Source organism: Hyla sarda, chromosome 9 (genome assembly GCF_029499605.1).
Source record: "Hyla sarda isolate aHylSar1 chromosome 9, aHylSar1.hap1, whole genome shotgun sequence".
In the NCBI taxonomy this organism is placed as follows: Eukaryota; Metazoa; Chordata; class Amphibia; order Anura; family Hylidae; genus Hyla; species Hyla sarda.
The window spans coordinates 186,265,226-186,280,126 of record NC_079197.1 but is presented as its reverse complement, the minus strand read 5'-3'; the positions used below and the strand labels follow the sequence as shown (position 1 = coordinate 186,280,126).

Below are 14,901 nucleotides of genomic sequence, written 5' to 3'. Positions count from 1 at the left end.
GTTGGTGTATGTGGTTACAGTATGTGGTGTGTGTGGTTACAGTATGTGGTGTATGTGGTTACAGTATGTGGTGTGTGTGGTTACAGTATGTGGTGTGTGTGGTTACAGTATGTGGTGTGTGTGGTTACAGTATGTGGTGTATGTGGTTACAGTATGTGGTGTATGTGGTTACAGTATGTGGTGTATGTGGTTACAGTATGTGGTGTGTGTGGTTACAGTATGTGGTGTATGTGGTTACAGTATGTGGTGTGTGTGGTTACAGTATGTGGTGTGTGTGGTTACAGTATGTGGTGTGTGTGGTTACAGTATGTGGTGTATGTGGTTACAGTATGTGGTGGTATGTGGTTACAGTATGTGGTGTATGTGGTTACAGTATGTGGTGTGTGTGGTTACAGTATGTGGTTGTGTGTGGTTACAGTATGTGGTGTATGTGGTTACAGTATGTGGTGTGTGTGGTTACAGTATGTGGTGTATGTGGTTACAGTATGTGGTGTATGTGGTTACAGTATGTGGTGTGTGTGGTTACAGTATGTGGTGTGTGTGGTTACAGTATGTGGTGTGTGTGGTTACAGTATGTGGTGTATGTGGTTACAGTATGTGGTGTATGTGGTTACAGTATGTGGTGTATGTGGTTACAGTATGTGGTGTGTGTGGTTACAGTATGTGGTGTATGTGGTTACAGTATGTGGTGTATGTGGTTACAGTATGTGGTGTAGTGTGGTTACAGTATGTGGTGTAGTGTGGTTACAGTATGTGGTGTGTGTGGTTACAGTATGTGGTGTGTGTGGTTACAGTATGTGGTGTATGTGGTTACAGTATGTGGTGTATGTGGTTACAGTATGTGGTGTGTGTGGTTACAGTATGTGGTGTGTGTGGTTACAGTATGTGGTGTGTGTGGTTACAGTATGTGGTGTATGTGGTTACAGTATGTGGTGTATGTGGTTACAGTATGTGGTGTGTGTGGTTACAGTATGTGGTGTATGTGGTTACAGTATGTGGTGTATGTGGTTACAGTATGTGGTGTGATGTGGTTACAGTATGTGGTGTATGTGGTTACAGTATGTGGTGTATGTGGTTACAGTATGTGGTGTATGTGGTTACAGTATGTGGTGTATGTGGTTACAGTATGTGGTGTATGTGGTTACAGTATGTGGTGTATGTGGTTACAGTATGTGGTGTATGTGGTTACAGTATGTGGTGTATGTGGTTACAGTATGTGGTGTATGTGGTTACAGTATGTGGTGTATGTGGTTACAGTATGTGGTGTGATGTGGTTACAGTATGTGGTGTATGTGGTTACAGTATGTGGTGTATGTGGTTACAGTATGTGGTGTATGTGGTTACAGTATGTGGTGTATGTGGTTACAGTATGTGGTGTATGTGGTTACAGTATGTGGTGTGTGTGGTTACAGTATGTGGTGTATGTGGTTACAGTATGTGGTGTGTGTGGTTACAGTATGTGGTGTATGTGGTTACAGTATGTGGTGTATGTGGTTACAGTATGTGGTGTATGTGGTTACAGTATGTGGTGTGTGTGGTTACAGTATGTGGTGTATGTGGTTACAGTATGTGGTGTGTGTGGTTACAGTATGTGGTGTATGTGGTTACAGTATGTGGTGTGTGTGGTTACAGTATGTGGTGTATGTGGTTACAGTATGTGGTGTATGTGGTTACAGTATGTGGTGTGTGTGGTTACAGTATGTGGTGTGTGTATGTGGTTACAGTATGTGGTGTATGTGGTTACAGTATGTGGTGTATGTGGTTACAGTATGTGGTGTATGTGGTTACAGTATGTGGTGTATGTGGTTACAGTATGTGGTGTATGTGGTTACAGTATGTGGTGTATGTGGTTACAGTATGTGGTGTGTGTGGTTACAGTATGTGGTGTATGTGGTTACAGTATGTGGTGTGTGTGGTTACAGTATGTGGTGTATGTGGTTACAGTATGTGGTGTATGTGGTTACAGTATGTGGTGTATGTGGTTACAGTATGTGGTGTATGTGGTTACAGTATGTGGTGTATGTGGTTACAGTATGTGGTGTATGTGGTTACAGTATGTGGTGTATGTGGTTACAGTATGTGGTGTATGTGGTTACAGTATGTGGTGTATGTGGTTACAGTATGTGGTGTATGTGGTTACAGTATGTGGTGTGTGTGGTTACAGTATGTGGTGTGTGTGGTTACAGTATGTGGTGTGTGTGGTTACAGTATGTGGTGTATGTGGTTTATAGCTTTTCTTATTCAAGTAATCCTCTTTTATCACACCACGGAGCGCTGTCATTCCCTTTTTTCAGACTGCCCCTCATGATGTCATGCCCCGCAAGTCTATGGGAGGGGGCGTGACCTCTGGGTTCCATAACCTCTGGGTCCCATATAGGGTCGCCACCTGGCCGGTATTTTACCCACATAGAGGGTATTTTGGCCGTCCTGACGGTATTTTTATATTAAAAATACCGGCTATGCAACGGCTGCTATTTATTATTTATTCAAGCAATCCTTCATCTCCGGGAATGTTGCACCATTATCTATACCAGTGTTTCCCAACCAGAGCGCCTCCAGCTGTTGCAAAACTACAACTCCCAGCATGCCCGGACAGCCAACGGCTGTCCGGGCATGCTGGGCATTGTAGTTTTGCAACAGCTGGAGGCACCCCTGGTTGGTAAACACTGACCTATTCTATATACTACTATAAAGTCCAACATGCTGGGAGTTGTAGTTTTGCAACAGCTGGAGGCACACCTGGTTGGTAAACACTGCTCTATTCTATAATACTACTATATAGTCGAACATGCTGGGAGTTGTAGTTTTGCAACAGCTGGAGGCACACCTGGTTGGTAAACACTGCTCTATTCTATAATACTACTATATAGTCGAACATGCTGGGAGTTGTAGTTTTGCAACAGCTGGAGGCACACCTGGTTGGTAAACACTGCTCTATTCTATAATACTACTATATAGTCGAACATGCTGGGAGTTGTAGTTTTGCAACAGCTGGAGGCACACCTGGTTGGTAAACACTGCTCTATTCTATAATACTACTATATAGTCCAACGTGCTGGGCATTGTAGTTTTGCAACAGCTGGAGGCACCTCTGTTGGTAAACACTGACCTATACTATATACTACTATATAGTCCTACATGCTGGGAGTTGTAGTTTTCGTTTGGGCAGCTGCTGAGCCACAGGCTGTATCATGGCATGTTGGGAGTTGTAGTTAGTAACAAACTGCAACTCCCAAATTTAATTAAAAAAATTAACAAAAATTATCAAAAAGTCACATCAAAACAAAAATGGTTCTGTTAAAACCGGCACAAAAAATGACCCTCATACAGGCCGTATATGGAGAAATCAAAAAGAAATTATAGGGGTCAGAATAGGAAAAAAAAATCCCCCCCCCCCCCCCGCATATGTGTATCCTGTGATGTCACGCAACCCTGGCCCCAAAACCTCTGGGCCCTACATCAGTCCTATAACCTCGGGCCCCATAACCTCTGGTCCCTAAAACCTCTGGTCCCTGTAATCTCTGGTCCCTGTAATCTCTGGGCCCTAAAACCTCTGGTCCCTGTAACCTCTGGTCCCTGTAATCTTTTGTCCCTGTAATCTCTGGGCCCCATAGTGACGGCCCTATATACCTTGCTGCTGCAGTCATTCAGCTTTCCCAGGGGCAGATATGTCTGCACATAACTTCAGAGATTCAGGGATTTCTATTTCCATGGGTTTTTCGCTCTTTTTTGTCTGTATTTCTTCTTCTTTCCTTTCTAGTTCCTGAATTTCAAGATTTTGATGATGGAGAAAATGAGAAGTCGTCCGCACAAGAAAAATTACTTCTCCCTCAAGATGAAAGATCTGAGAAGCAGAACGGGAAGCGCGAGTCCAGATCTCTGACCGAGGAGGACCTGCCGGTCAATGACTATGTAAGTGATATATATGGTGTAAAGGGAGGAGTATCCGCCTGCAGGGAGGGTCCGCTGATCATCTACAAAGCATTATGGGGGCATTTACTTATCCACGTGCGCCTGGAAACATAGAACAAATGGCCAAGGGAGATATTTATTATGGGACCTTCTGCAGGTGCACATGATAGAGGGCGTGTCTAGTGCACAAAGTGGGCGTGGATTCACTGGTGTATATATTGGTGCCAAATTTATCATATGGGACATTTGAAAAGTCGCACAAAATTACGCAAGTCTCCTCCACCCCCGACCACCCGAACCTGACTGCACAAAGTTTACTTTAAAGTGACCGATCCTGCTAACTTAGAGAATCTGTGATATTTGGTTAAAATTGGTACGTTATCTATTATTGACTATTGTACATGTCAACGAGGATTACATAGATAGATATGAGACAGATAGATAGATAGATAGATAGATAGATATGAGACAGATAGATAGATAGATAGATAGATATGAGATATAGATAGATATGAGATAGATAGATAGATATGAGATAGATAGATAGATAGATATGAGATAGATAGATATGAGATAGATAGATATGAGATAGATAGATAGATATGAGATAGATAGATAGATATGAGATAGATAGATATGAGATAGATAGATAGATATGAGATAGATAGATAGATAGATATGAGATAGATAGATAGATAGATAGATATGAGATAGATAGATATGAGATAGATAGATAGATAGATATGAGATAGATAGATAGATATGAGATAGATAGATAGATAGATAGATATGAGACAGATAGATATGAAACAGATAGATAGATAGATAGATAGATAGATAGATATGAGATAGATAGATATGAGATAGATAGATATGAGATAGATAGATATGAGATAGATAGATAGATATGAGATAGATAGATAGATATGAGATAGATAGATAGATAGATAGATATGAGACAGATAGATATGAAACAGATAGATAGATAGATAGATAGATAGATATGAGATAGATATGAGATAGATAGATAGATATGAGATAGATAGATAGATATGAGATAGATAGATATGAGATAGATAGATATGAGATAGATAGATAGATATGAGATAGATAGATATGAGATCGATAGATAGATATGAGATAGATAGATAGATAGATATACAGCAACAGGAGAATACAGCAGCACACTGCCAGCACAAGGATATAGGTGAAACATGAATATGCAGATAAAACATGGAGACTATACAGCTATGGTGTAATAGATGCAAATGGGAAACTATGAAATAGTGAGGCACTTAGCTCGCAAATTTGTCTCCGCCGGCGGTCAAATAGCTTGGACCATCCCACCGCGATAAGGTAGCCTCCTGGGACGGACCCTACACTGTGAATATGCCTCTGTGTAAACAGTTCAGTAAGCATGGCAGGATCTGGAACATCCAAGACACCTTATATACACCTGATAGAGGTGGGTGGGGTGCAAGGCCAACATGGAGGTAGCCACTCCCCCGTATGTGCAATACAGACAAAGAATTAGTCAGCCAGCACTTTAGTTGATACCAAACTATTATATGGACCTGGCCTACAGGTGCACGCTACTAGGCTAGATATACAGCAACAGAAGAATACAGCAGCACACTGCCAGCACAAGGATATAGGTGAAACATGAACATGCAGATAAAACATGGAGAGCTATACAGCTATGGTGTAATAGATGCAAATGTGAAACTATGAAATAGTGAGGCACTTAGCTCGCAAATTTGTCTCCGCCGGCGGTCAAATAGCTTGGACCGTCCCACCGCGATAAGGTAGCCTCCTGGGACGGACCCTACACTGTGAATATGCCTCTGTGTAAACAGTTCAGTAAGCATGGCAGGATCTGGAACATCCAAGACACCTTATATACATCTGATAGAGGTGGGTGGGGTGCAAGGCCAACATGGAGGTAGCCACTCCCCCGTATGTGCAATACAGACAAAGAATAAGTCAGCCAGCACTTTAGTTGATACCAAACTATTATATGGACCTGGCCTACAGGTGCACGCTACTAGGCTAGATATACAGCAACAGAAGAATACAGCAGCACACTGCTGGCACAAGGATATAGGTGAAACATGAATATGCAGATAAAACATGGAGAGCTTTGGTATCAACTAAAGTGCTGGCTGACTTATTCTTTGTCTGTATTGCACATACGGGGGAGTGGCTACCTCCATGTTGGCCTTGCACCCCACCCACCTCTATCAGGTGTATATAAGGTGTCTTGGATGTTCCTGATCCTGCTGTGCTTACTGAACTGTTCACACAGAGGCATATTCACAGTGTAGGGTCCGTCCCAATGAGGCCACCTTATCGCGGTGGGACGGTCCAAGCTATTTGACCGCCGGCGGAGACAAATTTGCGAGCTAAGTGCCTCACTATTTCATAGTTTCACATTTGCATCTATTACACCATAGCTGTATAGTCTCCATGTTTTATCTGCATGTTCATGTTTCACCTATATCCTTGTGCTGGCAGTGTGCTGCTGTATTCTTCTGTTGCTAGATATGAGAGATAGATATGAGAGATAGATATGAGATAGATAGATAGATAGATAGATAGATAACAAATAGATAGATACGAGATAGATAGATAGATAGATAGATAGATATGAGAGATAGATATGAGATAGATAGATAGATGATAGATGTGAGATAGATAGATATGAGATAGATAGATATGAGATAGATAGGTAGATATGAGATAGATAGGTCGATATGAGATAGATAGGTAGATATAAGATAGATATGAGATAGATAGATGGATGATAGATATGAGATAGATAGATATGAGAGAGATAGATAAATAGATAGATAGATCTTGCTTTAGAGTACTTGTCATAGCCCACAACAAAATTGTTAGATATAGTTTTTGTGTCTAGCACCTATATTTCTTTCACAAATACTTTGTTTGTTGCTCACTTGGTTTGTCATCCTGTGTTCTGGAGGGGACGTGTCCTAACTCTGCATGACTCATCTTCCTCCCTGGATGTGCTGTGCTGTGCTGGGTGTCTTCATTCAATCACTGCAGGCTGCTCTGTAACCCCTTCCTCTCAGTTTTCATGCTGCAGTCTGATAGGACAGGAGTGAGCACAGAGGAGTGCTAGCCCCGCCCTCACTTCCTGGACTTTGTCCCTGCTTGTGCTTTAGCTGGGACAAAGATGCTGCTGCATCCGTAAAAGATTATGTCCGGGATAGAATGGGGACCCCTAGTGGTCTATTTAGAAAGCCATGATTTCTATAAAAAGGAAATACATTTTTCTTATGAAGTACATTAGAAAGGTTAATGTTTTGCCAAAGCTGAACAATATATGAAGTTTTTTTGTAATCTGACGGTGCCCATTACGCCCACATCTTGCTGCAGACAGTCTTGTACATTACATTATTGCTCCGCACAGTCCGGATTCCTTGCACTCTATATAAATGTCACATATGTTCGGACACATTCAGTACTCGGCTCTGCTGTTCTGTAGGGAGGTCCTGGTGCGCCGGTGCAGCTGTGCGCAGCAGACGTCCTCAGATCATCAATGTAAATAATGAGAGCGTCTCCCCTAATAGTCTTATGGAGGAGATCTGAGCCGCCTTTGGAGTCAGAACTTCTAGGAAAAATGCAAACAGGACTGATTTCCACCCCGGATAATTAGGGGAATAATGGCGTCCTGTAAATGGATTAAATAGGGAGAAGGCGGATAATGACTTGATGTATCCAGACTGTAAAGGATACGCGACAAAGTGAAGCGCTTTAATGTAGCGACAAGTAACTGTCTCCGCTCGCACTTTGATCAGCCCTTTATGTCTTTACTAGATAAAACACAAGGTGTTAAAAAGGGAAAGTTATAGACAAAAAACGGAATGATAATAAAGTCCTGCGCTCATCTTTTATTCGCTGCTCGGTGCCGTACATCAAGCAACAACCGTGCACGGCAGATGGGTCATCAATATTCATTATAAACAGGACACATGGAGACACCGCGGCGGCTTATATCATACCTGCGACTTGGCGCCAATTTACTGATCAATGTCCCGACAGATGTTAGGAAAGTTATATATACTGAGAAACATCACCCCAAACCTGACCGAGACGCCCGACAGGATCCCGACTCATGGGAGAAGGGTGACCCAGTCACAACAACATGATCCATATCACTATATACAGGAGATATATAACTTATACCAGCTATACACATATATTATATACAGTATATACCCAGGTTATACCTGTATGGTCCATATCACTATATACAGGAGATATATAACTTATACCAGATGTGCATTTATATTATATACAGTATATACCAGGTTATACCAGCATGGTCCATATCACTATATACAGGAGATATATAACTTATACCAGCTGTACATATATATTATATACAGTATATACCAGGTTATACCAGCATGGTCCATATCACTATATACAGGAGATATATAACTTATACCAGCTGTAAATATATATTATATACAGTATATACCAGGTTATACCAGCATGGTCCATATCACTATATACAGGAGATATATAACTTATACCAGCTGTACATATATATTATATACAGTATATACCCAGGTTATACCAACATGGTCCATATCACTATATACAGGAGATATATAACTTATACCAGCTGTACATATATATTATATACAGTATATACCCAGGTTATACCAGCATGGTCCATATCACTATATACAGGAGATATATAACTTATACCAGCTGTACATATATATTATATACAGTATATACCCAGGTTATACCAGCATGGTCCATATCACTATATACAGTATATATACACTTATACCAGCTGTACATATATATTATATACAGTATATACCCAGGTTATACCAGCATGGTCCATATCACTATATACAGGAGATATATAACTTATACCAGCTGTACATATATATTATATACAGTATATACCAGGTTATACCAGCATGGTCCATATCACTATATACAGGAGATATATAACTTATACCAGCTGTACATATATATTATATACAGTATATACCCAGGTTATACCAGCATGGTCCATATCACTATATACAGGAGATATATAACTTATACCAGATGTACATATATATTATATACAGTATATACCAGGTTATACCAGCATGGTCCATATCACTATATACAGGAGATATATAACTTATACCAGCTGTACATATATAATTATATACTGTATATACCCAGGTTATACCAGCATGGTCCATATCACTATATACAGGAGATATATAACTTATACCAGCTGTACATATATATTATATACAGTATATACCCAGGTTATACCAGCATGGTCCATATCACTATATACAGGAGATATATAACTTATACCAGCTGTACATATATTATATACAGTATATACCCAGGTTATACCAGCATGGTCCATATCACTATATACAGGAGATATATAACTTATACTAGCTGTACATATATATTATATACAGTATATACCCAGGTTATACCAACATGGTCCATATCACTATATACAGGAAATATATAACTTATACCAGCTGTACATATATATTAAATACAGTATATACCAGGTTATACCAGCATGGTCCATATCACTATATACAGGAGATATATAACTTATACCAGCTGTACATATATTATATACAGTATATACCAGGTTATACCAGCATGGTCCATATCACTATATACAGGAGATATATAACTTATACCAGCTGTGCATATATATTATATACAGTATATGCCAGGTTATACCAGCATGATCCATTTCGCTATATACAGGATATATATAACTTATACCAGCTGTACATATATATTATATACAGTATATACCCAGGTTATACCAACATGGTCCATATCACTATATACAGGAGATATATAACTTATACCAGCTGTACATATATATTTATATACAGTATATACCAGGTTATACCAGCATGGTCCATATCACTATATACAGGAGATATATAACTTATACCAGCTGTACATATATATTATATACAGTATATACCCAGGTTATACCAACATGGTCCATATCACTATATACAGGAGATATATAACTTATACCAGCTGTACATATATCATTATATACAGTATATACCCAGGTTATACCAGCATGGTCCACATCATTATATACAGGAGATACATAACTTATATATAACCAGCTGTACATATATATTATATACAGCATATACCAGGTTATACCAGCATGGTCCATATCACTATATACAGGAGATATATAACTTATACCAGCTGTATATATATATTATATACAGTATATACCAGGTTATACCAGCATGGTCCATATCACTATATACAGGAGATATATAACTTATACCAGCTGTACATATATATTATATACAGTATATACCCAGGTTATACCAGCATGGTCCATATCACTATATACAGGAGATATATAACTTATACTAGCTGTACATATATATTATATACAGTATATACCCAGGTTATACCAACATGGTCCATATCACTATATACAGGAAATATATAACTTATACCAGCTGTACATATATATTAAATACAGTATATACCAGGTTATACCAGCATGGTCCATATCACTATATACAGGAGATATATAACTTATACCAGCTGTACATATATTATATACAGTATATACCAGGTTATACCAGCATGGTCCATATCACTATATACAGGAGATATATAACTTATACCAGCTGTGCATACATATTATATACAGTATATGCCAGGTTATACCAGCATGATCCATTTCGCTATATACAGTATATATAACTTATACCAGCTGTACATATATATTATATACAGTATATACCCAGGTTATACCAACATGGTCCATATCACTATATACAGGAGATATATAACTTATACCAGCTGTACATATATATTTATATACAGTATATACCAGGTTATACCAGCATGGTCCATATCACTATATACAGGAGATATATAACTTATACCAGCTGTACATATATATTATATACAGTATATACCCAGGTTATACCAACATGGTCCATATCACTATATACAGGAGATATATAACTTATACCAGCTGTACATATATCATTATATACAGTATATACCCAGGTTATACCAGCATGGTCCAGCATGTACCATCTATCATTATATATACAGTACTCTACCCAGGTTACTACCAGCATGGTCCATACTCACTATATACCAGGAGATATATAACTCTATACCAGCTTTACATATATATTATATCCAGTATATACCCAGGTATCACCAGCATGGGTCCATATCACTATATACAGGAGATATATAACTTATACCAGCTGTACATATATAATTATATACAGTATATACCAGGTCTAATAACCAGCATGGTCCATATCACTATATACAGGATATATATAACGTATACCAGCTGTCACATATATATTATATCCAGTATATACCCAGGTTATACCAACATGGTCCATATCACTATATACAGGAGATATATAACTTATACCAGCTGTACATATATATTATATACAGTTATATACCCAGGTTATACCAGCAGGGATCCATATCACTATATACAGGAGATATATAACTTATACCAGCTGTACATATATATTATATACAGTATATACCCAGGTTATACCAGCATGGTCCATATCACTATATACAGGAGATATATAACTTATACCAGCTGTACATATATATTATATACAGTATATACCCAGGTTATACCAGCATGGTCCATATCACTATATACAGTAATATACACTTATACCAGCTGTACATATATATTATATACAGTATATACCCAGGTTATACCAGCATGGTCCATATCACTATATACAGGAGATATATAACTTATACCAGCTGTACATATATATTATATACAGTATATACCCAGGTTATACCAGCATGGTCCATATCACTATATACAGGAGATATATAACTTATACCAGATGTACATATATATTATATACAGTAATATACCAGGTTATACCAGCATGGTCCATATCACTATATACAGGAGATATATAACTTATACCAGCTGTACATATATAATTATATACAGTATATACCCAGGTTATACCAGCATGGTCCATATCACTATATACAGGAGATATATAACTTATACCAGCTGTACATATATTATATACAGTATATACCCAGGTTATACCAGCATGGTCCATATCACTATATACAGGAGATATATAACTTATACTAGCTGTACATATATATTATATACAGTATATACCCAGGTTATACCAACATGGGTCCATATCACTATATACAGGAAATATATAACTTATACCCAGCTGTACATATATATTAAATACAGTATATACCAGGTTATACCAGCATGGTCCATATCACTATATACAGGAGATATATAACTTATACCAGCCTGTACATATATTATATACAGTATATACCAGGTTATACCAGCATGGTCCATATCACTATATACAGGAGATATATAACTTATACCAGCTGTGCATATATATTATATACAGTATATGCCAGGTTATACCAGCATGATCCATTTCGCTATATACAGGATATATATAACTTATACCAGCTGTACATATATATTATATACAGTATATACCCAGGTTATACCAACATGGTCCATATCACTATATACAGGAGATATATAACTTATACCAGCTGTACATATATATTTATATACAGTATATACCAGGTTATACCAGCATGGTCCATATCACTATATACAGGAGATATATAACTTATACCAGCTGTACATATATATTATATACAGTATATACCCAGGTTATACCAACATGGTCCATATCACTATATACAGGAGATATATAAACTTATACCAGCTGTACATATATCATTATATACAGTATATACCCAGGTTATACCAGCATGGTCCACATCATTATATACAGGAGATACATAACTTATACCAGCTGTACATATATATTATATACAGCATATACCAGGTTATACCAGCATGGTCCATATCACTATATACAGGAGATATATAACTTATACCAGCTGTATATATATATTATATACAGTATATACCAGGGTTATACCAGCATGGTCCATATCACTATATACAGGAGATATATAACTTATACCAGCTGTACATATATATTATATACAGTATATACCCAGGTTATACCAGCATGGTCCATATCACTATATACAGGAGATATATAACTTATACTAGCTGTACATATATATTATATACAGTATATACCAGGTTATACCAACATGGTCCATATCACTATATACAGGAAATATATAACTTATACCAGCTGTACATATATATTAAATACAGTATATACCAGGTTATACCAGCATGGTCCATATCACTATATACAGGAGATATATAACTTATACCAGCTGTACATATATTATATACAGTATATACCAGGTTATACCAGCATGGTCCATATCACTATATACAGGAGATATATAACTTATACCAGCTGTGCATACATATTATATACAGTATATGCCAGGTCTATACCAGCATGATCCATTTCGCTATATACAGTATATATAACTTATACCAGCTGTACATATATATTATATACAGTATATACCCAGGTTATACCAACATGGTCCATATCACTATATACAGGAGATATATAACTTATACCAGCTGTACATATATATTTATATACAGTATATACCAGGTTATACCAGCATGGTCCATATCACTATATACAGGAGATATATAACTCTATACCAGCTTGTACATATATATTATATACAGTATATACCCAGGTTATACCAACATGGTCCATATCACTATATACAGGAGATATATAACTTATACCAGCTGTACATATATCATTATATACAGTATATACCCAGGTTATACAGCATGGTCCATATCACTATATACAGGAGATATATAACTTATACCAGCTTTACATATATATTATATACAGTATATACCCAGGTTATACAGCATGGTCCATATCACTATATACAGGAGATATATAACTTATACCAGCTGTACATATATATTATATACAGTATATACCCAGGTTATACCAGCATGGTCCATATCACTATATACATGAGTTATATAACTTATACCAGCTGTACATATATATTATATACAGTATATACCAGGTTATACCAGCATGGTCCATATCACTATATACAGGATATATAAAACGTATACCAGCTTTACATATATATTATATACAGTATATACCAGGTTATACCAGCATGGTCCATATCACTATATACAGGAGATATATAACTTATACCAGCTGTACATATATATTATATACAGTATATACCCAGGTTATACCAGCATGGTCCCATATCACTATATACATGAGTTATATAACTTATACCAGCTGTACCATATATATTATATACAGTATATACCAGGTTATACCAGCATGGTCCATATCACTATATACAGGATATATAAAACGTATACCAGCTGCACATATATATTATATACAGTATATACCCAGGTTATACCAACATGGTCCATATCACTATATACAGGAGATATATAACTTTATACCAGCTGTACATATATATTATATACAGTATATACCCAGGTTATACCAGCAGGATCCATATCACTATATACAGGAGATATATAACTTATACCAGCTGTACATATATATTATATACAGTATATACCCAGGTTATACCAGCATGGTCCATATCACTATATACAGGAGATATATAACTTATACCAGCTGTACATAATATTATTATATACAGTATATACCCAGGTTATACCAGCATGGTCCATATCACTATATACAGTATATATACACTTATACCAGCTGTACATATATATTATATACAGTATATACCCAGGTTATACCAGCATGGTCCATATCACTATATACAGGAGATATATAACTTATACCAGCTGTACATATATATTATATACAGTATATACCCAGGTTATACCAGCATGGTCCATATCACTATATACAGGAGATATATAACTTATACCAGATGTACATATATATTATATACAGTATATACCAGGTTATACCAGCATGGTCCATA

The 14,901-nt window shown here is 37.1% G+C and overlaps 1 protein-coding gene across 1 annotated transcript in view; it reads left to right on the top strand.

Annotated features, from left to right (window-relative positions):
• TNMD (tenomodulin) overlaps positions 1-14,901 on the top strand; it is a 156,641-nt gene that overhangs the window by 116,255 nt on the left and 25,485 nt on the right. Inside the window, exon 6 of the mRNA XM_056539352.1 lies at positions 3,761-3,912. Coding sequence (XP_056395327.1) covers positions 3,761-3,912 — 152 coding nt within the window. The remainder of the gene's footprint in view (positions 1-3,760; positions 3,913-14,901) is intronic.